At 40.6% G+C, this 27,613-nt stretch overlaps 1 protein-coding gene across 1 annotated transcript in view; it reads left to right on the forward strand.

The window, feature by feature from the left end:
* The first annotated feature begins 1,029 nt into the window (after window positions 1-1,029).
* LOC125939159 (estrogen receptor-like) overlaps window positions 1,030-27,613 on the forward strand; it is a 35,547-nt gene continuing 8,963 nt past the window's right edge. The window contains exons 1-4 of the mRNA XM_049654674.1: window positions 1,030-1,042; window positions 5,158-5,321; window positions 9,441-9,547; window positions 9,786-9,919. Of these exons, the coding sequence (XP_049510631.1) occupies window positions 1,030-1,042; window positions 5,158-5,321; window positions 9,441-9,547; window positions 9,786-9,919 (418 nt within the window). The remainder of the gene's footprint in view (window positions 1,043-5,157; window positions 5,322-9,440; window positions 9,548-9,785; window positions 9,920-27,613) is intronic.

A 27,613-nucleotide genomic window follows, 5' to 3' on the forward strand; every position in this document is an offset into this window, starting at 1 on the left:
CCTGGCTGAAGTCGGACGCTTAACCGACTGCGCCACCCAGGTGCCCCAAAATTCAATAATTTTTAAAGGAATTTTTTCTTCTACTGGCATATGATAAATCCTCTAGTTTTCTTTATTTCTTCAATTTTTTTCTATTCCTTCCTTCCTCTTTCTTTCTTTCTTTCTTTCTTTCTTTCTTTTCTTTCTTTCTTCCTGAGAGAAGGAGAGTGTGAATGTGTGGGGAAGCAGAGGGAGAGGGAGAGAGAATCGTAAGCAGGTTCCATACCCAGCATGGAGCCCCACATGGGGCCTGATCACGAACTGTGAGATCATGACCTGAGCTGAAATCAAAAGTTGGATGCCCAACCGACTGAGCCACCCAGGCCCTCCGATTTTTTCTATTTCTTCCATCATCTTTCCAGTCATCCTGGTATATAGTCTCAAAGGTGTTTTTAAATTCTTCCTTTCTTTGCCCAACTCTGTGGATCATTCACCAAGTCTGTTGATTGTTCCTTCACGGAAGACTTCCAAACTATCTATTGTTTATCTTTGTAACCATGGTCACAGTCTTTTGCCTTCTCTTCCTTCCTCATGCCTGCAGTCTCTTTCCAGACTCCCCTCTCTCCCTCACTCTCCTCTGCACACTGATGCCAAATTAATATACCAAATTAAATATACCAAAGCATCGTGATCATGTCACTCACTGATAAGCCTTCCATGATCTTTTCTTATATATTATGTCCTAAGCCTTTTGTTAAACGTACCACATGCTGACAAAGCTCTCTTTCTAAGTTTCTCTCCTTATAAACACCAAACTCTACCAGCTGAATTCCTCGTGACTGCCATTACTCCCACCTGTCAAATTTTATTGATTCCAGTTAATCTGCCTGCGATTTTCTTCCTCCTACTCAATCTATCCTTGGAGACCTACATCAAATGCCATAGACTCATTGACATCTTTCCTAATCATGTCAGTTGGAAGTGATTAGAATCTATAAAGCAAGGTGCCGTAGAATATATTTCTTATATCCCTTTGATCAGTCAGTAGCCATGTCTACAGAAGGTAAGTATATTTTTGTATTCTAAATGTGCTTGTGTGTCAGTGTGTCAAGAGTGTGCTGGGGCAGGAGTAATCAGACTCCTGCATCTATTCTCTATCATGGGGTTCAGGCTAGCAGTTGCCACAGATATCCCTAAAATTTCAGCTGTTCAACACACAAAAGTTTATTTCTTACTCAAGTCCAGTGTAGGCATCTTGATAGGTGATCTTCTCATTCAGAGACCAGAATCCTTCCAACTTTTGATTCTACTTGGGTCCTGGAGATGCTCTTCATTTGGGCAGTAGACTGAGGAGAAGGACTAGGAAAGGCACACCTGATTTTTCACTCTTTCATCACAGAAGTGATGTACGTTATTTCCACGCACTTTTCATTGGGCAGAATCCAGGCACATGGCCACTCTTAAGTACAAGGGAGGCTGGGAAATGTTGTCTAGGGGGAAATGCAGGAGAAAAGGAAATGCATTTTGGTGAATACATCAGTCTTTGTCAGTCTTCACTTCTGGTTAGCACATATCCATTTCTCCCACCCATAGAAGACACACTGCTCTTCCCCTAGGGAAATGGTTCAACGTTGCAGCTATCGCTGTACCCACCCTAAGTCCATCAGCTGAAAGATTTCTCAGTGATGTGCAGTCCACTCCATCAAGCATGGATGCGACTCCTAGTTTGGCAGCCTCACCCCACAAATACACTTAATATCCAGTGTTTGGAGTAAGGGCAAAGTAACAGCAGTTAAAGCTCCCACTGAGAAAAAAGGGAAGGGGGAATAGTCAGTATCACTCTTTCATAGCAGTTGTGAAATCCTACTGGGCAGAATGAGGGAAGGCTTCTATGGGAAGGATCCTGAAAGTTCCCATCCTTCTATGGGAAGGATCCACGGGCAAACCTGCTGGATCAAACAGCTACCACATCTCAATAGAGTACTTATTTCTTGTTTAACTTACGTCCAATGTGGGTGAGTCTGTCTATATGCTCATTCAGGCACACAGCTTATGTAATCAGTTCAAGGTCACATAATTGGTAAACAGATGCACCAGGATTTGAACCCTGGCAGTCAGACACCAAAGTCTTAACCACCTTCATCTCAAGTAATAAGCTGTGAGATACAGCCATTCACATTTTGCATCTTTCAAGATATATCGCTTATAATTTTCTGTCTTCATTTTGTTCCACATGCCAAAGAGTTGTGTATGTAAACCTCTTGATCATACAAATATTTATGGAGTCATGGCATTTCAGAGCATATGCTGAGACATTTTGTGGCATCAAAGATATAGAAACTCTTTAAATACAACAAAACCTACTACTATTGATTTTCAACAGCACCTTAATTTGTAATCTTTTTCTACTCATATTGCACTTTGTTTGCAGGACAACTTAATTAAGTGTCTTATGTTGATCTCCCTGGTTTTCTTTTTCCATCAGTGTCTTCTCATACAAAGAGAGGCTATGAGGTAACTACATTTTGTAAGATTAGTTTATTGTTTTTAATATGTTCAAGTATAATTTATTGTCAATCTAGCTAACATATAGTGTATACACTGTGCTCTTGGCTTTGGGAGTAGGTATCCATGATTCATCGCTTATGTACAACACCCAGTGCTCATCCCAACAAGTGCCCTCCTCAATGCCCATTGCCTATTTCCCCCTCCCCCCCCATCAACCCTCAGTTTGTTCTCTGTATTTAAGCATCTCTTAAGGCTTTCCTCACTCTCTCTTTGAAACTATTTTTTCCCCTTCCCTTCTCCCATGGTCTTCTGTTAAGTTTCTCAAATTTTACATATGACTGAAAACATATGATATCTTTCTCAGACTGACTTATTTCACTTAGCATAATACCCTTCAGTTCCCTCCACGTTGTTGCAAATGGCAAGATTTTATTCTTTTTCGCTGCCAACTAGTATTCCATTGTATATATACCTTTATACCACATCTTTATCCATTCATCAGTTGATGGACGTTTGGACTCTTTCCATAATTTGGCTATTGTTGAGAGTGCTGCTATAAACATTGGGGTACATGTGCCCCTATGAGTCAGTACACCTGTATCATTTGGATGAATTCCTAGTAGTGTTATTGCTGGGTCATAGGGTAATTCTATTTTTAATTTTTCCAGAGTGGCTGCACCAGTTTGCATTCCCACCAACAGTATAAGAGGGTTCCCGTTTCTCCACATCCTCACCAACATCTGTTGTTTCCTGAGTTGTTCATTTTAGCCACTCTGACCGGTGTGAGGTGGTATCTCATGGTGGTTTTGATTTGTATTTCCTTGATGAGGAGCGACGTTGAGCATCTTTTCATGTGCTTGTTGGCCATCTGGATGTCTTCTTTGGAAAATTTTCTATTCATGTCTTCTGCCCATTTCTTCACTGGATTATTTGTTTCTCAGGTGTTGAGTTTGGTAAGTTCTTTATAGATTTTGGATACTAACCTTTTGTCTGATATACAAGTGCAGGTTTGATCTGCCTACATGCATTAGGATTCTTTGTTTTGCGTGTGGAAATAGGCTTTCATTTCTATAAAGGATAAACTTCCGGGACATACCGTAAGCAAATGTTCTTTCAAGTTCCTTCTCCCACTACTTAAGTGCAGATGGACCACATCTAAAGACGGTAAAGTACAGAACAAGGTTTCCCCACAAGGGGATTCTGAGGTGCTCTGAACAGGGATTGATGTCATGGGTGGAGGAGTTCATTGTCACAGCTGTCACATCTCACAGTGGGGGTCATGGGTTGGTCTGCTTGGTAAACTGCTTCTGATTTATGACTGATGTTGTGTTTCCTTTAAAAATAAATGTTGGTCCTTATACCCTATGTGTTTCATTGTCTCACGAGCAGCTCATGGATTTAGCCTAATTTTCTCTTATTGTGGCAACTTTACCTCCAGACTCTTATAATCACCCATTTCTGGTGCTATTGATTCATCTGTCCCCTCTGAAATTGAGTTAAATGCTCTAGTCTGATTGGCTCCTTAAGGTTAGTAGACAGTATTTCAGCAGGACTTGGAAAATGAAGCCCTGACCCCAGCATGTAATGACTTCAGTGGGCAATAAAGGGTTCCTTTGTGTTCGGCAGACAACAGGTGTCTGTCTAACCTTTAAAGTCCACCTAGGTTTGTACCTGATCTGAGAGGGACACATCATCAGCTCACTAGCTCACGTCACCAGCCTTTTTACCTGTGCCAACAATGCTCATGGAGATTCATGCATGCCACACAACCAGGCAGTTATCTCCAAGAGGACAACGTTCTAGTGATATACCAGAAACATCTTCAGGGCCATCAAAGCACATATTTTTAATTTATTACACAAAGAGCAGAATCGCTGAAGTGTTTCAAACAAGCGAGTTTTTCCCATTGAAAGGACAGTGAGTTTATTCTTATAGGGGCATCAGCTTCGAGTTCTTCAAGACTCTTACAGCACTGCTTAGAAAATTGCAGCTTCACTGGATTGCATATCCCCCCAGGAGCCCTCAAAGTTAAGAAGCACTTTTGTTTGCATGGAAGGTCAGCCCCAGGGTCTTCTTATCATAATGTTTCAATGCTTTATGCTTAATGTCTGCTCCCTCCACATCCTCTATAGGAACACACACACACACACACACACACACAGAACGAGAAAGGAATTGACAGCTGTGGGTCTGTGTCCTTGCTGGGGCTCCGGCTATGGTTCCTATGGTATGTGCAGAGCAAGCAGCGGACCTGGGCAGGTGAGAACTGCTGGTTAGAATTGACAGGATATCCGGTAAGAAGAGGCTGAGAGGGGTCCACTCTTGCCGGAGGGGATAAGAACGAGCATCGTGCGGGGAAAATGTGGGAGACTGTTGAGAAGGGTCCAGAAGAAAGAGAACTGCTGGGGCTCCACTTTCTCAGTTTCTGCACTGAACTTTTGCTCACAGCAGGTGAGCACAGGCTCCCTCCCACACTGAGAGTTCCTCCCCTGCCGGCGTGCAGTCTGTTAAGTAAACAGAGACTTTATACTGAGAAAGGAACATTTCTCTATTTTGGCTGTGAGTTGTTATTTTTAAAGCTTCATCCTCCGAACATTTTCCCCTATCCTTGTTTATTTTTTCACTAGAAAGAAAATGTGCTGCTTATAAAAAAATTTTTTTTGACTACAGGACAAGAAAAACTCCCTTCTAGTGTGCTGTCCCTCCTTAAGGCCAAGTCACCCTTTGGTTGTGACCACTATCTCATCCCCCTGTTTAGCAACACAGAGATTCCCCTCTGCTTCGGTAGAGCTTCCACGAAGCCAGATATGGCAGTAAAACCAACATGCACTGTGGTAATTGTTTTCTGGATACTTGAGTTAAAAAGGCCAACCTCTCCCTTAACATCTGTGGCTATATTTATCTGCATATATGATCGTAATATATTTAAATACAACTGCTACGATGTACCACATACCATGATATACACTTTACATAAGACCCCACTTACCTTTATTGGAGAAGGCTATGGCCATTTCTTCAGTATTGGTGGGGTTAACCTTGTGGGGGGGGGGGGCTGCCATTCGTCGTAAGACTTTCTTTCTCTACCTTTTCTGGGGGAATGTATTCCATGGTCTTTCACCTTGTCTGTCTTGTCCCTTGTCCCTGTCCCTGGGACACCTTTATGAACAAGATCCATGTCTTCCTTCTCTGTACCCAAATGTCTAACACAAGGCCTGATGTGTAATGGGCCCTCGGTAAATCTTTTTGAATGAATTAAAGTAGAGCAAGAAAGAAAGACAAAGAAAATACTGTTGGAATCCTTCCTTCTGGTGGTTGGTAGTATGGTTTGACTTAACAGTTTTGAGTCCCAATTCCCTCATTTGGACAATGGCAAAAACAATAACCTTAGAGGGCAGTTGTAAAAAGTAAATGCATTTATTGAAAGTGCCTAACATATTTCAACTCATATATAAAGAGATGGTTTGTCACATAAATGGTGTTAAAACTAACTAGTTGCCTGGGACAAATACTAAGCTGAGTCTTTGTCTCATGTCTTACACAAAGTAAATCCTAAGCAATTCACAGCTCTGTGAATATAATAAAATCGATTGAGTTGTATACTTTATTTTTTTTTAATGTTTATTAATTTATTTTTGAGGGAGCGAGAGCACAAGTGGGATAGGGATAGAGAGAGAAAGGGAGACCGAATCCAAAGTCAGCTGGACCAGGCTCTGAGCTGTCAGCACAGAGCCCAACGTCGACCTCCAACTCATGCACTGTGAGATCACGACCTGAGCCAAGGTTGGATGCTTAATTGTGCCACCGAGGTGCACCTTCACATGAGTGAATGATACGACATGTGACTATATTTAAGTATGGTTGTTGCAAAAAATAAATCCCAGATGATGAAAGACTTAAACATAAAAACATGGAGCTGTACTAGAAGGAAACATAAGATAATTTTTTATATGTTATTGGAAGGGAAATGACATTTTCATGCAAGACCTTTTCTAAACAAGGTTGGTAAGTCAATTATGTAATAATTAAATATTTTGCAGAAGAAAACACCAGAAAAAATAAAACAAAAGAAAACCATGACACACCATTAGAAAAGGATTGAACATACACAGAACAAAAGGCTAATTACTATAATATATAAAGGGCACATAAGAATCTATGTGAAAATGACTAATAACCTAACAGAAAAATATCAGGAAAGGATAAGAGCAGACCTCCCAGAAAAGGAGTTTAAACTGATATATTCTTCTAGCAAAAGCCTGTTGGTACACACTTTTTGGAAGCAATGTTTGAACTATTTATCAATATTAAAAATTCATGAGTCCTCTGATCTAACAATTCTACTTCTAGAAATTTTTCTATAGCTATTTGTACCTGTGTCTGAAGACAAACATAAGAATAGTTTTTGCATGAAATGTTTGTAACAGCAAAATACTTGAAGTCAAATGAAATGTCAACCAACAAAGAAGTGGTAAAAAAAAAAAAAAGCGCTTTGTTCAGTGAAAAACATATACTGTTATAAAAAATTTTTTTAATGTTTATTTATTTTTGAGACAGAGAGACAGAGCATGAACGGGGGAGGGTCAGAGAGAGGGAGACACAGAATCTGAAACAGGCTCCAGGCTCTGAGCCGTCAGCACAAGCCCGACGCGGGGCTTGAACTCACGGACCACGAGATCGTGACCGGAGCCGAAGTCGGCCGCTTAACCGACTGAGCCACCCAGGCGCCCCAAAACATATGCTGTTAAAAACAGTTATGCAGCTGTTAAAAACAGTTGACGAAGAACTCCAAAACACATTAATAAAAAATACAACAAGGTGGTGGACAATGTGCTTACTGTTCATGTTATATATTATTATTTTTTCACAAATATATGTTTACATATGCATAGGATACTTTATTTTATTTTTTCAAATGTTTATTTTGAGAAAAAGAGAAAGAGAGTGCTCACAAGCAGGGGAGAGAGAGAAAGAGAGAGAGAGAGAGAGAGAGAGAGAGAGAGAGACAAAGAATCCCAAGCAGGCTCTGTGCAGTCAGCACAGAACCTGAAGTGGGGCTTGATCTCATGAACCATGAGATCGTGACCTGAGCCGAAATCAAGAATTGGACACTTAACTCACTGAGCCACCCAGGTGCCCCAGCGTAGGATATTTTAAATTCTTCTTGTCCCCCTCAAAGACAACATGCCCCAAATCCAGCTTGTGAACAAAAACATGTGCAGATTCCTGTCATATGTACGATCTCATTTAATTTCTGCATCAACCGTATAAAAAAGATACTAATACTTTCTTTTTTAAATATTACATATTATAAACCTTCAGGTTTGCTCAATTAATAGTTGCAACTACTAATGTCAAACCCTCCTTGCCAAGGCTCTGTTGTACAGGGAAAAAGCTTAAATTTCTTATAATGTAGGACATCCTTGGTCACCTGACCTTTTCCTGCTTTCCCAGATTAATCTCTTAGCTCTTTCATACCTCTAGCACACTGGTCTGTGTTCCTTCACTCTGCTCGTCCTTTCCATGTTTAAGACTCTCTTCCAGTGATGTTTCACACTCCTGTTGAGGAAAAGCCTACATTTCTTAAACTATCAATTCAAATGCCACCTACTAGGCTAATCCTTACCTGGCAACATAAATGGTTCTCATCCAGCCACAGTTCCCAGCTATACTTTCTCCTGTATTTCAAAAGCACTTTATACAAGCTGTTAGACCCGACTATATTATTTTAAGGTTATGAGCATATTGAGAGCAGAGGCCCTCCTTTTATTCCCGTAACTAGCACAATGCCTATAATACAGTAGCAAATCAATAAACACTTAGAAAAATCATTTACCCGAATCTTAGTCATTTTTGATTACCCATAAGTTGAAGAACTATTTTTTAATTCTTTTTAAGTTCCAATTAGTCAGCAGCGTGTTACATTAGTTTCAGGTATATGATATAGTGATTCAACACTTGTGTACGTCACCCAGTGCTCATCGTGACAGTGCACTCCTAAATCCCCATCACCTATTTTACCCGTCCCCCTCACCCACCTCCCCTCTGGAAACCATCTGTTCACTATGGTTATGAGTCTGTTTCTTGGTTTGTCTCTTTTTTTTCCCTTTGCTTATTTGTTTTGTTTCTGAAATTCCACGTGTGTGTGAAATCACATGGTACTTGTCTTTCTCTGACTGACTTATTTCACTCAGCATTATACTGAGGGAATGTCAGTATAATTCATGTCACTTCATGCATGTTGCTGCAAATGGCTAGATTCCGTTCTTTTTCATGGCTGAATAATAGTCCATTGTTTGTATGTACCATTTCTTTATCCATTCATCAGTTGATGGACGCTTGGTCTGCTTCTATATCTTGGCTACTGTAAGTAATGCTGCTATAAAAATAGGGGTGCAAATAGCCCTTTGAATTAGTGCTTTTGAATTCTTTGGGTAAATGCCCGAAAGCGTAATTGTTAGATCTCAGGGTAGGCCTATTTTTAACTTACTGAGGAACCCCCATACTGCTCCCACAGAGGCTGCACCAGTTTGCAGTCCCATCAACAGTGCATGAGTGTTCCTTCTTCTATACATCCTCACCAACATCTATTGTGTCTTGTGTTGTTTGTTTTAGCTATGCTGATGGGTGTGAGGTGATATCTTGTAGTTTTGATTTGCATTTCTATGAGGATGAGTGATGTTTATTTAGTATCTTCTCAGGTCTGTAGGTCATCTGTATGTCTTTGGAGAAATGTCTGTTCATGTCTTCTACCCATTTTTTAATTGTATTCGTTTTTTGGTTGTTGAATTTTATAAGTTCTTTATATTTATTGGATATGTCATTTGCAAATATCTTCGCCCATTCAGCAGGTTGTCCTTTAGTTCTGCTGATTGTTTCCTTTGCTGTGCAGAAGCTTTTTATTTTGATGTAGTCCCAGTAGTTTATTTTTGCTTTTGTTTTTCTTGCCTCAGGGGACCTATCTAGAAAACCAGTTGCCATGGCCGACGTCAGAAAAGTTACTGCCTGTGTCCTCTTTGAAGAACTCTGTATTTAACATGGCATATTTTGGAATTGAACAGTATGTCTCTTCTAAGAATTTGAAATGAAATGTTTCATTGATGGAAAACCTTTTTTTGTTGGTTTTGCCTTCTAGAATTCAAATGAATGTTCATGCTCCATGAAGAGAAGGGGCTGCAGTTTTTTGTGACAGATTTGGAGCCAGTAGATTTTTCTTGAATGTGAACCTTATCATGGATCTGAAAGTTTATCTGTGCTTTAATACTTTTTTTTTCTTTTTATTTTCTGTGTCTTCATAGGAACCAGGGAAAATGTGTAGAGGGGATGGTGGAGATCTTTGACATGTTGCTGGCTACGTCATCTCGATTTCGCATGATGAATCTCCAGGGAGAGGAGTTCGTGTGTCTCAAATCCATCATTTTGCTTAATTCTGGTTAGTTGATAACATGGGGGAATTTAATGCTGGGTTACTGGAAGAAAGATTTACTTGTTTTTTTCCGCCAGATACAGGCTGCCTGTTACCAAGGCATAATATAATTTGAAAGAAACAACTGACGCACATTTAAAATAACCTGTTGTCATTGTAGACCACTTAGGGAGGTGGAGCCTGTCCTGGTCAAATCCGATGAATGAAGAACAAAAATTGGACGTTGAATCAAATGGACTTTTCGTTGAAATGTTTGCATCCTTTTACAGATACTGGGGATGTTTTTATTCTATTATTTCTATTCATATTTTCGGGTGGATGTTTTTATTAAAATGGAACTGGTGTATAGATATATCTGTCGATAGCCATATGTGTCAGAAAAGAAGTGGACCAAGTGACCAATATCAGTAAGGATCCAAGAAGGAAAGAGGCTTATTTGAGATTGACCATGTTTCTGGTCAAAACTGATTAGGTGACAAATATAACTGGCTCAGAGATAGAAACACCTGCTCCTAAAAACTGAGGCGTGTGGAGTATGGTAAGGTGGTCCAGCTGAAAAGCAGTTCTCATTGGGTCTGTTGGTGTCCAAGTCAACTGTGTCCTCCTACTGATTCATTTGAGAAAACTTAGCTGAGAGCAGCATCTAGGTAGGGGATTTCTGGTTTGTTTTGTTTTTGTTCGCAGTAAGGTTGGCTGTTGTGTAAAGATATTCTCCAGGTCACCCAGATGGAAAGTATGGCTTAGCACCCTGTTCCTTCTGGCCCTCAGTATTTGGATTTAAGCACTAGATATCCAGTCTGTAGGACCCAAAGCTCAACAATTGGGTGTCAGCCTCACAGTTTTAGCCTGGACCTTTACCCCTATGCCTGGTTCTGTTGATGCCTCTGATCTCATTCTCACATAGAAACCATAGCTATTTTTAATCCCTAGACCTGATTTGGATCCAGATGCAGTCTCCAATTTCCCAATAGCTGAACAGCAGTTTGTATCGATTACATATGTAGATGTTTTGTGTCTTCCTGATGCTAACCCCTTTGCACCTCCCCTAGCCATTTTCCACTCCCCTTCCCCACCAGCGCTAGTCACCTGTATCCCTGTGTCGCTTAATGGTTATCACAGTAATCATTCCCACTTATCAACCGGTGAATGGAAATCTGTACTACTCCACGAGGCAAGGACTGAATTACAGAATGAAGTTACATGAACAATGATGTGATCCACACTAAGGAAGTGATTACCACTCCATTCAAGTTTCTGGTTCCACTCACATGCATTGTGCTTTTCATTTGAGTCATTTGTCCAGCGCATCGAAAGGGTCAGATCCCACAATGGCTCTTTATTGGACGACAGTTCTGGGAGCAGTGCCACTCGTCTGCACAGCGCCAGGTCTTGAACCTGCTCCTTCTTCAGTGGAGGGCTGGCACACACTGACGTTTCCATGTGGGCAATCTGGAAACTTCGGGGGAAACAGGCCTATCAAGGCCTGGGACTTCCCCCGCCCCACCCCCCTCCACACTTTTACCAGGAAATAATACTCCAGACAGGAAGTGAAAATTAGCCAGAGTTCTATAACCAACACAAGTAAATGCTCTGATCTCAGTACCCAAAAATATTTCCTTCAAATCTGTGTAGCCTCTTCCTACATTACCGTTCTGTTCCTATGACAGGGTTTTTTTTTTTTTTAATATTGTATATATATAAAAAAGGCAAGACTTTTGCTATGAAAATGTTGGATTCGTAGACCCAGGTGTTTTAAATCCCAGAGGAGAAAACTCGTCAGCCCTCACAAGAAAGTCTTTTGTTAAAGACTGGCCCCAGAATCTCAAAACATATTTCCCACTGCAGGATTGGCCCCTCCACCTGACTCTCCTCCCACTGGGTAAACTTTCCTACTCCATCCTGGTTCTTCTACTTATTTCTCAGGATCTTCTGTGAGCTTCCTTGCACTGATGGGTTGGAACACTATTTTGGAAACACGAAGCACTATATTTTGACAGGGTTTACAGCTGTCTTTCTCTTGAGACATCGGCGCGGCAACGCGTCTTTTCTATCGAGGACGGCACTGCTGGCTCGCGAGCAGTAACAAAACAGAAGCTGTCTCCCAACCTGTAAAAAAGGGAAACCACTCTTTTTACTCCTGAAGTGAGCTATGTTTGGAAAAGCAGTTTCTGCTGCTGAGCACAGCTCCAAGTGTCTCATATTGTTCCTGAAAAACAGAATCAAAGAGGATACGACTTTAGCACAATGATAGGGTACTGGGAGATTTTTCAGAGTGAAAAAGCAGTCAGTCATATGAGGGTTACCACAGTCCTAACAATCTTAGTCCACAATTGGAGGTATGGAGCTTTTGAAAAACTGAACCAATTCATGACTCCGATGCAGGGCAGTTCTTCACTTGTCATGAGACAAAGAACAAAGTGACGTTCGTTCCAGGAATCTCTTGACAGAAGCTGGACAGGATTCAGGAAACCTGAGTAGGAAGATGCTTTTCAGATTCCTGGGAAACAAGACCTCAGTGTGTGGGGGGAACCTCGGGTTCTGTGTTGAGCCCCTGTCACCAAAGTCTGAGAGGGTGTGTTTTACATTGGCCTTGACTTTGGGGCAGAGGCACAAGGGTAGTTGAAAAGTTGTTCCATGGCCTGCTAGGAATGACTTTCAGCAAGACTCAGGAGGGTCTCCCAAATGCCAGAATTCCCATGGGAAGCCCCCTTCACAGATGTTTGGGAATGGGAGCTACTCATCGTGATTTAAGAATAATTTATTACCTTGCTTACAAAAGCCTAGAATCATCCATAGGACAAACACTATCTTTCCACTCTCCACTAAAGGCCAGAGGCGTTCCTGGTTGATCCAGAGATGCCTTTGCAAAATCAATGCCAGCTTCAAGGCATTCTGAGAACTAGCTGGAACAGAACTCAAACAAGGGAGCGGAGCAGATGAGCTCAGGCAAAAAGGCTGAGAGGGAACAGTGGCGGGAGGCGGGGCTGGTGCTGCAGAAGGGGACCCTGGACAGGGAAGGGGTCATCTGTGCCTGTTTCCTGTATTCCCCCTACCCGGTGGGGCTTCAGTCCTTCTTGATAATTCCAGTGTTTTTAATTCTTCCAGGCCCAGCTCAGACCTCATCTCATTCAGGAAATCTTGCTACCACCCAAGTCCATAATGAGCTTTCCTTCGCTAGACTTAGTTCATTGAGCCAGCACCATACAACCTAGCAGTTGGTCAATGGTTGACTGATTTCATTCATTTGTTCAATAATGCAGACACTTTGTGCCAAATACACAAAAATGAATGTCATAGGTTTTTGGCTTATTTTTTTCTTTCAGTTTTTAAATTTAACTTAGATTGGTTCTTCATGCATGTATATCCTGATTTCCCTATAAACTATTTGTACTTTTTTTACATTCTTCACAGTCTCTAACCTGTGAACTGTTAACAGGTGTTATACCGTCTGTTGCTTTAATAGATGCTTATTGGCTGGACATGACCAGGGCGTTGTGGAACGTTCCCATCTGTCACATGCTGGTTCTACTATTATGAAATATATCATCCTTTTCAGATCCAGATAATATCAAACTATTAAATGGGAAAAATAATGTCCATTTCCTTGGGCTACTGTGAGCTAAGAGGGAAACTATATATACAATGTCTAATGCAGTTTTTGGAACACAGTAGACTTCCATCAGTGACAGCTATCATCATCACTTGGGAATCTCTGGCTCAAAAGGAGCCAGCCCATGCCTTTTTTTCAATATAATAAAGTGCTTTAGTTTAAAGGTTTCTCGCTAAGCTTAAAAAGTATGCAAGGACTCAAGGGTGATAATAACAATAGAGACTGAGACTGTTCCCCTGACAGTTGGTTAATTGTACTGTTTAATTGTATTGAGAGAAATTTTAGAGCAAGATTGATCTCATGGATGATAACTGATTGTTAATTGAACCTAAATACTGGCTGACCTTAATGAAAACTCTGCGGTGAGCCACCGACAAATCACAGTGAGCTCATTCATCTGTTCACTGTGTTTCTTCTCATGCCCCTCCCCCCGCCACATGTGAGTCCCACAAACTCCTCAGAGTCCACTCCCGTTTGGATCACTACCCTTTTAGTGGGTGTTTTTCAAGACTCAGAGAAATTCACAAGTCAAAGCCTAATATGTACAAATATACAATAAATCTTTGGTTTGGCCTTCAGCATTCAACTTAATAATTCTTGATTCCCCTTTTCTGAACCTGTTACAGACCACAGTTCTTTATATTCCCCAGTAATTCCAAACACTGTCACACACCTCACGCCCTGGTCACTTTATCCACCCATCAGACCGCCAGACTCCAGCTCCCCTGTCCCCTGTGCCCCTCCTGAAATGTCTTATGCTACGGAAATATTGTATTACTGGTTATCGTCTCATCAAAACTGTCTTCAGACACCATTTCCCTTTCCACTGGTGGAGTAATAAAGAAGAGTAAAGGTAAGAAACAAAAAACAGAAAAGCAAATAGCAGCAATGCAGGGTGAAAAGGAAAACAAAATACCAGAAAGAATTATGGCCACGTTTCTAAAGTGTGTACCCTGGTGTTCATTTAGAGAAGAAAGGGATATGGAGTATTGAATTGGCATGGATACTTTAAGCATAAACGTAACAACGATGCGCTCTCTTGTCTGTCATCTAGTTCTGCTTTGTTAATATAGTGAGTGTTGTTCTCTTGGTGCCTCAATGGAACCTCCGATGCTGAAGCTATGGCATCCATTTGCTTCATATGTGTTCACCAGAGGCCACGCTCTGGGCAGACGAGCATTTACTTCATGACCAGTTATAACCAGCTCTCATCACAAGGAATATTTGCTCTGTCTAGAGCTGAATTCTTTACACTGTTAATTATTAAACAATTATTTAGAGCAGTTATATTTTTAATTGGGAAATAAGACAATGACTCAGAGTCCCTATATTTAGAGGAAAGAACATTTTAAAAACATATTGGCTATAAACAATGAGGATCATTAATTCTCAACAGTTGAAGGTTTCTGACAGGCACAGGCCTTTGAGATTGCGAATGGACACATTGTCAGCTATGCTCTGCTGTTGTCACAGTGGAGAAGATTTAATTATATTATCTCTTGAGTTCTTTGTAATGCCAAGCTTCTTCTCCAGGGAGCCTTCCTATTGCTATGATTTTGAGATAAATGCCACTTCATAATTAAGTGGCTCATCAACTCCTTCTCCCTGGCTGACTAGATTCTATAGGCAGTCTACTCAACTCTTAGAGCCTTTCCCTGCTACTAACTTCTGGTGCGGCTTGAAACAAGACTTGTGTCTCCACTGATTTCCTTGGTGTGGCGTGGACTTTGTCATTAGAGAGGCCTGGCATTCTAGACAAGCAACTCTGTCACTTAGGGGATGAAGGACGCCCTTTGATAAGCTGCTTCTCTATGAGAGGAATCTCTGTGTTCTTCTTAGCAGATAGATAACACATAAATTCCTGGCTGGAAATTCTGAGGTGGGATTTCACCCCTGCCATTTGGGGTTAAAGAATTGTATTCTCATGACCAAAATATCCTTCTTGTGAATGGACAGCCTTAGATCCCAGACCAGGTGGATTGGGTCCTGTATCATGTTACAGACATGTCTCAGAGCTTCTGTGGAACTGAGGAAGCCAGCCAACTTCTTGTAGCCTGGGAAAGACTTGGTTGGGGGAGTCCCAATATGCCTTTATGGGATGAGTCAAAATGCAGCAGCTGTTGGGAGACTGGAAATCCTGGCAGTGTTCCAATACGAGGAACAGTTTTACATTATATTCAGAACCTCGGGGAGGGACAGCTGCTTATCATTTTATGCTCACAAGAGCCCCAACAAAGGGGGAAGCCATCTTCTGGGTCCCTGATTCAACCACCCGTTGGACCCACCTACTCCAGGGTCCAGAAATCAGTATTCTTAAGGCTGACCCACTTAAAAGGAAAAAATGCCACAGACTCCCCTAATACTGATGCAAAATGTTCTTGTTCTTTGTATTATAATGCTGCTGAAATATGAATAATCATATTTATTATTTAAATGGACAACCAAGTATAAACTTCCTTTATAGCTCTCATATAAGTACAAAACCAAAATAAACTCACAAATGAAATACAAACTAAAAGACAAAGCGATGATAATGTTTTTTGCAGCAATTGAGTTGCTGTTTATAACATGCTTGGGGTAGACCTCTGGTCTGCTGGTCTACCAAGCACTCTTGTGATGACTGCATTCCCCCACCTCTTTCCTGTGTTCAGAATGATCACAAAACCTCTGCTTGTGTGCAGCATGCTGTGACATCATCTGGCTTTGGCAAGAACACGTTGGTTATGTATTTTGTTTGCTTCCGTTCTGTATTTTATTTATCTGAGATACTTAAAATATAACTGTTGGATTTGAGGCAAGTGTACTGATGGAAAATGTGTTACTCAGGAAACAAAAATTACATGGATTATCTAGTTTGGTGAGTGTCAGTGCTTCACACATTTCAATCATCTGGGGATCTTTTAAAAAACGTCCCTATGTTTCAACCAGGGAGTCTGATGTAGTTGATTCAAATATAATTCAGGTTCATGAGTATTAGTACTGTGTAAAGCTCCCCACCAAGACTTCAGTCTCATCAGGTTTGAGAACCATTGATGTAAGTGATTCAGAACATTCTGATATTAATGTCTTAAGGGTAGTTCTTAGATATCATTACAATGAAAGCACAAAATCCTAACATTATAAGACAATTTAAAGACCTTGAAGAATAAATTTTTAATTCTCAGGAATATGTGAAACCTCGTTTGAAAACTACTGGTATAGATGATGACATTTCAGCTACATTAGAAGAGTCCTCTAGTGTATCAAGAAACTAACCATCCTGCAGAGTGAGGAGGCAGCCGCTCGTGCTCAGAACTGTACATAAAAGTGAGTCAGAGCTGGGGCCACAGATAATAGACTCATTATTTCAACATCATGACATAAGGGCTGTGATGTAGATAAGCATGTGACAGGAGGATCCCTGCATGGGAACTGATAGGTCAGCTAAATCTCGAGGAGGAGCAGGACTTAGCTGGAGTCAGAAGCAAGACAAGGGGCAATGGCCTCACCATTCATCTAGCAGTGAGGATATCATCAAGTCACTAGACTTCTCGTCGTTTGTTTCCTCAACCAGTAAAAAGAAAAAATAAACAGTTCTGCCAAACTTTTGTGTTTGTTATGACAGAGCAAGATAGCTTAAAAATATAAACATCATATCATCATTACTAGTATAGTCTTTTTTTTTTCCAAAGGGAAACTATTAGGCAATCAAATATCCTACCAAGATGTTGGTGTCAAGATCTCCCTGTTCTAATCAAAGGACTAGAAGTACACTCAGGGCCTATATTTGGAAGGGCCTTAGGTGCCCTCCTTTCACCTTCATGCCCGGCCTCTAGTTTAAAAGTGTTTTGACACTTCAACTGAAGAAAACCATGAGAAAAATGACAATAAAATCCCACTAATATCTCGAGCTCACAAGTAAAATAAAATATTGTTTTTAATGGGTTTATCTTTCCCCACAAGATGCTCATTGAATAAGTAAAAGCCATGATAGAATGTGTATGCTTCCTGAAACATTTCAATGGAATGTCGAACTGTCCTGTAAAGTTTTAGTCTAAACCAAACATCCCTGCACTTGGTTGGAAGACCCACTTCTGGTCTAGCCTTCCACTCGTGGCCTTGTGGCTCCATACTCCTTCTCTGTTGGTGAAAGAAAGATGGGGAAACAGACTTCCTGCTGCAAGTTTCTGTCTTCCCATCCCCCTTCCCATGGGGCCCCTGAGCACAGCATTCCTTTAGCTTCCTCCAGCACTTTCCCCGAGAGGGCGTGTGGCTACTTCTGTATGTTGAGGTAGACTCAGACCACCTCAGGCCTATTTTCTCTGAGTTTTTACTTTACATCTACTTTTTGGGTTTGAGTTTTCTTCTGGCATATAAGAAAGACATCAGTACCCCCATGGAACCAAATGATATCCATGGCTGTTATAAGCTATTATTTGTTAGCTTAACTACCATTTACTGAGTATTCACTACTTTCCAGGCATGTGCTAAGTGCTGGAAATACACAGTTGCCTTTAGTTGCCTTATCTGTAGTAGTTTTTACCCTGTGGTTTCCACGAAGTGAGGCACGTGGACTGCTCCCTGGCACCTAAGGACTGTTCCGTCAAGGTGACTCAGTGGTCATACCAATAATGATAGTAATAGCAGTGATTACTAAGGCAGTTCCTACCTCAAAGTCCTCATGGTCTAAAGACAGAGACAGATATAAAAAGAGAATTTATATTTAAAAAAAAAAAGTTGTGATTATAAAACTTTATGTTCAGTTGAGGTCACTTAAGAATACCAAATACATTACTAAGGAAATCAACAACAACCCAAAGCCAACCAACCATCCGGACGTCGCGATGTACCTCATTGCAATATAGTGGAAAGGGTAAGAGCAGGAGACCCTGGTTCCATGTTCAGATCCCCTTTCTCATACGTCCTAGTTGTACGACTATGGACAGGTGCTGCTTACACCCTTTGTGCTTCTGTTTCCTTGTCCATGAAATGGAGATCATAATAGCACCTACCTGCTAATATGAGTTCGCTCTTAAAACAATGCCACTTAGACCGACACTCCATTTGTGTGAGGTAGTATTTTCTTTCCTTGACATACTGTGAATATAACCATATTTGTATTTACGCATTTTAATTAGTATTATACTCATGTACTTTCTTTAAAAATAAGATTTTAAATGGCTGCGTAATCATGCATGAGGATATAACATCATTAATTCTACAACCTGATGCTGTTAAACATTTAAGTGCTTTCTCTTTTTTGGTGTTATAAATTATGCTTGCTTTGCATTCTTTCGTTACGTCTTTTGCCTACATTTGCTTATGGTTTTGGGTGTTTGTAGAAGTAGAGTCGCTCGTAAAAGGCCATAAAAATTCTTATGGCTCTTGGTACATGTTACCTACTGTTCCAGAAGGCTTTATCGAATTACACTTTTACATGAATGTAACCTTATCATGCAACGTGAGAGACAGAGGTGAGTGCAGACCGCTGGCCAGTTGGAGAGAGCAGATAGCTTCCTCCTGCCCAGCTACTGCCCTCTTTTGTGAAAGACTCATAGTCAGCAATTTCTATGTAGGTCATATTATAAGCATCATGTTATGAACCTCCCACGTTCACTCCTTTTGAAGCAAATTATCACGTAGAGAATTTTGTGTATTTTGTTGTCTGTATAGATGCCTGTTGTGTTAAGTTTCAGGTTTGTGACTTATACGGACGTTGTGCTGGGGAACTACTCTTCTTCCAAACTGTCAGGGTGCGCAAAGAGCTGGCATTTTTGGTCTCACCTTCTGCCCTTGGTCCCTTCCACTGATCTTTTTAAAAGTGGTATTTATAAAAAGAAAGACACCAGGTTGAATGGCTGGAAGGGTCCCTCCCTTCAAAACTCGTCTAGGGAAAGAAACCTGGTTCCTCCAGTGGTTTCGTTTGCTCTGGATTCTGGGCCTTTGTGAGATTGGCATACCTTTCCTAGCCCATAATGAGTTTAGAAGAGGCAGCTTACCATGTGAACCCACTACTGCTCCAGACAGGCTATTCATTGGCTGCTGGTTCAAGAGTGCCCTGTCCAATGCTGTTGATGCCCCAAGGATGCCCCAAGTACAGGCTAGTCTCCAGATTCTCACAACTGGAAGCAGACAGATGCTGGGAAACCTGGTCCAGCTCAGAACAGTAGTCAACCCTGAGGATGGCTACGCATGTGTGTCAGGAAGGGACTGGCAGGAGCGGTTTCTTTACTCTTTCAAATTGGCATCAACAGCAACGATGAATTAGCCCTGGAATGGAAAATTCTCATCTTGACAGGTGAAGTATCCGCCCTTTCCCTTAGTATAGCAAACGTTACTCTTTGAGCGAGGTAACGTAACCTTCACATTCAATGAAAGCCAACACTCAGGACCTTCTAGCAAAACCTTAATGCTGCGCTTTCTTTGCATTCCAACTTACAAGTCCTCTGGGGACAAAAAGCTATTCCTTGAAGCTGATCTTTTTTGCACTTAGACATGTAGTTCGGGTTATTGATATGTCAGAAGTATTTCCCACCACGAAAATTATTCTCAGGGGGCACCTGGGTGGTTCAGTCAGTTAAGTGTCCCACTCTTTGTTTTGGCTCAGGTCACGATCTCACTGTTTGTGGGTTCGAGCCCCGTACTGGGCTCTGCGCTGACAGCATGGAGCCTGCTTGGGATTCTGTCTCCCTCTCTCTCTCTCTGCCCCTCCCCTGCTTGCTGTCTCTCTCTCTCAAAAATAAATAAATAAACTCAGAAGCTTTAGTGGCAAATTTGTTAGTTTTACTTCTTGTCAAAATAGCAAGCCTTGAAGAGTTTCAGAAATGGGAACAGCCTTAGGGATGATAGAAATATTATGAAAAGAGTCATAAGTAATATCCCTACAGCAAGCTCCTTATTCCTTAGGATTTCCATTCACCAGCTGTGTTTCTGTCTCATCAGTCCAGGCATTGACAAAGCTCATGAAATAATAGAAATGAAAGGGGCTTTGATTTTGTATTTTTAATAACATTTTTCTCCACCAAATTATGAAAATCATACATGCCCAACACAGGGAACTTGGAAAATACAGAAAAACCACCAAGAAAAATAATCTCCTAAGGAATCATAATTCCGCCACACAAAAGTAATCATTGTCAACGGTTTGTTGAAAGTTCTTAATTAAAGAGACTCTTAGAAGATGTCTGTGTGCACAGTGTTCCTTCCTTTCTCCACGCTGTCCTGCACAGTTCTGAAAAGCTGGATTGCTCCTAAGTCATTCCAGGAAAATGATTAGTTTTTTTCAAATATCTCTGGAGGTGAGTCCTTTGGCAATCATTTATAGTTTTTCACAAACCTTGCAGTTAAGAAACTCTTTGTGTAGCTTCTGAGCAGTGGACTGGGTGTGAAGGATATTTGGGTTCTGGCTCCAGCTCTGACTGACAGGGTGATCCCAGGGAAGCCCAGCCTAGCTGCCCTGCCTAAAACCCCTCTCAGCTCTTTCTAGCATCTACTAGCCTGGTTCCCTAACCTCTTGGAGCCTGTTTCCCAATGATTAAAAGTAACTGAAGTGGAGCAGGTTTGGGAGTTTCTTACATTAAAAACTTTTATTTTTGTTTATTTTTAATAGACTTTATTTTTTTGAGCAGTTGTACATGATAGAGCGGTTTAGAGCAAAACTGAGTGAGAGGTACAGAGATTTCTCCTCTTCCCACACTAACACCTACTATCAAAATCCTTCACCAGAACGTTTGATGTACCATTGATGAACCTGTATTACACACCATTATCACCCAAAGTCCACAGTTTACATTAGTCACACTTGGTATTGTACGTCCTGTGGGTTTTGGCACATGGAAAATGGCACATATCCACCATTATAGTAACAGACAGCCTGGTTTCACTGCTCTAAAAATCCTGTGTTCTGCCCATACGTCCTCCCCGTCCCTGCCTTGAAAACCACTGATCTTTTTTTGCTCTCTCCATACTTCTCCTTTTCTTAGAATGTCATGTAGTTGGAATCATACAGCACAGAGTCTTTCTAGATTGGCCTCTTTCACTTAGTAATATGTGTTTAAGATTCCTCCACATCTTTTGATAGCTTGATAGCTCATTTCTTTTTAGTGCTGAATAAGATTGTATTGTCTGGATGTACTATAGTTGATGTATCCATTCACCTACTGTAAGGCATTTTGATTGCTTCCAAGTTTGAGAAATTATGAATAACAGTGCTGTACATATCCCCCCCCCCCCCGGCAGGTTTTTGCGTGGACATAGATTTTCAACTCATTTGGGTAAATACCAAAGAGCATGATTACTGGATCTTATGGTAAGGGTGTATTTGGTTTTGTAAGCATCTGCCAAACTGTCTTCCAAAGAGGCTCTGCCATTTTTCATTCCTTAGAGTTCCCGTTTTCCTATATCCTTGCCAGCATTTGGTGTTGTTAGCGTTCCAGATTTTGGGCTCTCTAAGAGGTGTCTTGTTCTAATAGGCAGTTCCTTAATGACACATCATGTGGAGCATCTTTTCATGAAAAAAATTTTTTTTAATGTTTATTTATTTTTGAGAGAGAGACAGACAGAATGAGAGGGGCAGAGAGAGAGGGAGACATAGAATCTGAAGCAGGCTCCAGGCTCTGAGCTGTCAACAGAGAGCCCAATGAGGAGCTCAAACCCACGAGCCATGAGATCATGACCTGAGCTGAAGTCAGATGCATAACCGACTGAGCTACCCAGGCGCCCCTAGCATCTTTTCATATGCTTATTTGTCATCTGTATATTTTTTCTTTAATGAGGTGTCTATTCAGGTCTTTTGCCTATTTTTTGAGTATAGTTGATACACAAAGGTTATGTTAGTTTCAGGTGTACAACTTAGTGATTTGACAAGTTCTTACATTATGCCATGTTCACCACAAATACAGCTATCATCTGTCCCATTACATCACTGTTACAGTATCACTGAATTCCTTATGCTCTGCTTTTTATTCCTGTGACTTTCTCGTTCCATAATAGGAAGCCTCTATCTCCCTCTCTCCTTCACCCATTTAGCCCAACCTCCTAAACCTCTTCCCTTTTGGCAACCATCAGTTTTGCTCCATGTTTATAGGTCTGATTCTGCTTTTTGTTTGTGTATTCATTTTTTAAGATTTGATTTTGAATGGAATCATATGGAATTTGTCTCTCTTAGTTGGACTTGTTTCACTTAATACCCTCTAGGTCTATCCATTTTTGTCTCAAAAGGCAGGATCTCCTTTTGATGGCTGTGCAATATTCCACATTTTCTTATTCATTTGTCTGTTGGTGGACACTTAAGTTTCTTCCATATCTTGACGATTATAAATAATGCTTCAATAAACATAGGGGTGCATACATCTTTTTGAGTTTGTGTTTTCCCTGGGTAAATACCCAATAGTGGAATAATTGGATCATATGGTATTTCAATTTTTAATTTTTTGAGGAACCTCCATACTGTTTTCCACAGTAGCTGCACCAGTTTACATTCCCATGAGGGTTCCTTTTTGTCCACATTCTCATCAATACTTGTTTCTTCTTGTCTTCTTAATTTTTACCCATACTGACAATTGTGAAGAGATGTCTCATTAGGGTTTTGATTTGCATTCTCTAATGATTAGTGATGTTGAGCATCTTTTCACGAATCTGTTGGCCATCTGTATGTTTTCTTTAGCAAAAGATCTGTGCCAGTTTTCTGCCCATTTTTAGTCAGGTTGTTTGTTTGCATGTGTGTCTGTTGAGTTGTATAATCTCTTAATATATTTTGGATATTAACCCCTTATTGTATATGTCATTTGCAAAAATCTCCCATTCAGTAGGTTATCTTTTTGTTTTCTTGATGGTTTCCTTTGCTGTGCAAAAGCTTTTTAGTTTGATACAGTCCCAATAATTTATTTTTGCTTTTATTTCCCTTGTCTTAACAGACAGATCTAAAAAAATGTTGCTATGTCTGATATTAGAGAAATTACTGCCTGTGCTCTCTCTCTTCAAGGGTTTTTATGGTTTAGTTCTCACATTTAGGTCTCTAGTCCGTTTTGAGTTTATTTTTGTGTATGGTGTTGGTGTTCCAGTGTCATTCTTCTGCATGTAGCCGTCCAGTTTTCCCAACACCGTTTACTAAAAAGACTGTCTTTTCCCCATTGTATATTCTTGCCTCCTTTGTCATAGATTAATTGACTATATAAATGTGGGTTTATTTCCGGGATCTCTATTCTGTTCCATTAATCTGTGTGTCTATTTTTGTGCCAGTACCGTTCTGTTTTGATTACTACAGTTTTGTAGTATATTTTGAAATCTGGGATTGTGATACCTCCAACTTTGTTCTTCTTTCTTACGATTGCTTTGGCTATTCCAGGTCTTCTGTGGTTCCATACAAATTTAAGTATAATTCTTCTAATTTTGTGGCCCATTTTTTAATTGGGTTGTTCATTTTCTTATGTTGACCTTTAAGAGTTCTTTGTATATATTGCATAAGAATCCTTCCTCATCAGATATGTCTTTTGTAAATATTTTCTCCCAGTATGGCTTGCCTTCTCACTCTTTTTAGATTGTTGGTTTTTAAATGTTCTTCTGTTTCAAGACTTGTGTTCCAGAAGGAGACTCTGGTGAAGGAGGAGAAGCTGAGTGAGTGAGATCCAGCCCCACACCTTTATTTCTTCTGCTTCCAAAGTTTTACTACACCCAGTTTATATATGAAGTTTTTATAAGAGGTTCACAGTTTTCAGGGGTTTTGATCCTCAAAATAGTTTGAAAACTACTGAATTAGATGAACGTAGGCCCTTTTTAAATCTATAATTCTGGAATTCTATGTCTCCTTTTTGCAATGTAATATAACCTTTCTCAAGGAAAAATGAGATAAACCTGTCATGGTCATGTGGCACTTTTTTGATATAAGTTTCATCTACTGTAGTGTTCACTTGAAATGGAGAAACTGATAACCCTAAGGAATATGTGCCATTTAGATGCCCACTTGTCTCTTCAAAACAGTAATTTTTGAAACTAATTATCTCTTCCGAAGTAACCAGAGGGAACTATCAGCCATTTCACTTTTATATCTAGGTAAAAGGGGAAAAGTATATCTGAAATTTTGTGACTCTGGAGATAAACATACAAGTCAGAACCAAGAATGTGCAACCTTCATCTGTTAGCAACCAGTGCTGAACATCACAGGGTTTTGAACAGTTGTGCTGTTCAATTCAGGATGATGAGCTCACATGCATTTCAGCTTATTATATATTCTTAGATCACATGTCACTTTTTTTCCTGGATTTGAAGCTAAGTCACTCAGATGAATGTTTAATGATGTTTTGTAAACATTTGCATTCACACTAACACTGTTTATTGATTTGGCAGAAGATGGGGGGATATCTTTTTCATTTTTTTATTCACATATTGCCTATTCCACAGAGAATTTGAAATGGCTTACTAAGTTTTATGTAATGCAAAGGGAGTAGACCAATAATTGACAAAATCTGTAAAAAAGGAAAATAAAGTGAATAAAGTAATAAATCCAGGAACCTAATTAGTGCACAGAAGTACATCTGTACAGCTCTTAGGAATGGGCCACAAATTTGGCTCTAAATCTCCTTCACTTGGCCAAAGCACAGACGAGAACACATTCCATTATAAGGTTCATAGACTTTTAATAAAAATAAAAGCAAATAGACCAGTTGTATAACATAAAACACTCTCCTTCGGGCAAATCTCTACAAAGTCTATTTCTCACAATTGGGACTGGGTAAGCATTGTTCAACCAAGAATTCAGAGTGTTTTATACTCTGGTGAGAGACCAGATGCAGATAGTTTGGGTTGCCAGTTAGGGGAAGATCCATATGTTTTGAGATGGATCAGCTGGACAGTGGCCAGGTGTAATAGCTTCCAATGAAAGTTGTTAACTGCACACAGTATCTGACAGGATGAGTTAAAACCCTTACCAGTTGTACCAAGGATGAAGGTCAAGGGCTGGATTAAGGCATTGATAGGCAATAGGGTTTATAATGTGGAGTAGAGAGTATTCAGGTACACCAGAACAGGAGCCCAATCTCTAATCTGCCTATCATTTTCCCTTCAAAGTGTTTTGTGCAGATATCCAGCTATATTATGCCTACTGCTACTGTGTAATAAATTACCCCCAAAACATAACAAGTTAAAAAAAAAAAAGCTTGGATTCTCTTGGCCATGAATTTGTATAGGGTACAGAATGAACATCTTGTCTCTTTTCCACAATGTCTAGCGCCTCAGATGGGGAGCCTCATAATGTTGGGATAATTTGGTAATTGTAGGCGTGGTCATCTTGATGTGTGCCTTTATTCACACGGTAGCAATTGATGCTGGCTGCTGGCTAGGACATCAACTGGAGCTGTTGACTAAAATGCGTACCTATGGTTTCTCCCGTAACTCCCACACAGCCTGGTGCAGCGTACCTCTTAGAAGGTGGCAAGGGCTCCAGAAGCAGCTGTCCCAGCTGACAAGGCAAAAGCTGCATGGCCTGATAGGATAGCCCCTTAGAAGCCACACGGCATCACTTCCAGCCCTCCCCCTTTTTTTTTCATTACAAGCAAGTCATGGGTCCACCCAGACTCAAAGGAGGGCATAGATTGGACACCTCTGTGGGAAGAGTGTCAGGATCATGTTGTTGAGCAGCATGTTGGATAGGAGATGTTGTAGTGGTCACATTGGAAAATACAGTCTGCTCCAATGAGTAAGAGCTGTTTCCTGCTCTGTGTTGTTGCTCCATTGCCCTTAAGATGCCAAGCAAGAAAAGGAAAGGTCCGGGGAAATGAATTTATGCCGACTATTTTGGCCTACCTTCCCTGGGGAAAAAATGAAACCCTCAAGGCCAGGCCAGCTCCTTGGGACTAGGAATTCTGCGTGGAACCTTGTGAATAGATTCCTGTGTGATAGATGGGCTGCACATTTTCCATCAAATGGCCCTTCAGGGGCTCCTGGGTAGCTCAGTCAGTTAAACAACTGACTTCAGTTACGGTTCGTGGGTTCGAGCCCTATGTCAGCCTCTGTGCTGACAGTTCAGAGCCTGAGCCACCTTTAAATTCTGCATCTCTCTCTCTCTCTCTCTCTGCCCCTCCTCATTCTGTCTCTCTCTCAAAAATAAATAAATATTAACAAAAAAAATTTTTTTAGTGTCCCTCCAGAACATCTTCTTGACCTCAGAAACCTCGTAATTGACTGTTTGAGGGATTGGAGAATCAGAACCCTGGCTGCTTCCTTCTATATTACTGATACAACTAACCTAAATAAGGCTTTTAAGCAAAACATAGATCCATAATGAATTTATCCTAAAAGGTATAAGGCTAGAATATTATTTATTACAAAAATTTTTAACTGGAATTTTTTTTAATTCGGGTATAGTTGGCACACAATGTGACTTTTTTTTAAATGTTTATTTATTTTTGAGAGAGAGAGAGAGACAGAGCACGAGTGGGGAACGGGCAGAGAGAGAGGAAGACACAGATTCTGAAGCAGGCTCCAGGCTCTGAGCTGTCAGCACAGGGCCCGATGTGGGGCTTGAACTCATGAAGTGTCAGATTATGACCTGAGCTGAAATCAAGAGTCAGATACACAACCGACTGAGCCATCCAGGTGCCCCGGCGCAATGTGACATTAGCTTCAGGTATACAGGGTAATGATCAACAAGTTTGGACATTGTGTTGTGTTCATCACAAGTGTAGGTACCATCTGACCTCACATGTCACTATTGGAGTATCATTGACTACGTTCCTCATGCTGTGCCTTTTATTCCTGTGACCTATTCATTCCATAACTGGAAGCATGTATCTCCTCCCGTTCACCCATCTTGCCCAGCACCCCTCACCCCGACAACTGCAATTTCATATATAAAAGCTACAGGCAACAGAGTGAAACCGAATCACTTTATTATAGCCTATACAAAATAAACTTAAAATAGATTGAAAACTTAAATGTAAGACCTGAAACCATAATACTCCTAGAAGAAACCATAGGCAGTAAGCTCCTTGACATTGGTCTTAGCATTATTTTTTTTTTGATCTGTCTCCTCAGTAAGGGACAACAAAAGCAAATATAAACAAATGGAAGGGGGCACTTGGGTCACTCAGTGGGGTAAGCATCCGACTCAGTTTCGG

The sequence above is a fragment of the Panthera uncia genome (genome assembly GCF_023721935.1).
Source record: "Panthera uncia isolate 11264 chromosome B2 unlocalized genomic scaffold, Puncia_PCG_1.0 HiC_scaffold_24, whole genome shotgun sequence".
Taxonomy (NCBI): domain Eukaryota; kingdom Metazoa; phylum Chordata; class Mammalia; order Carnivora; family Felidae; genus Panthera; species Panthera uncia.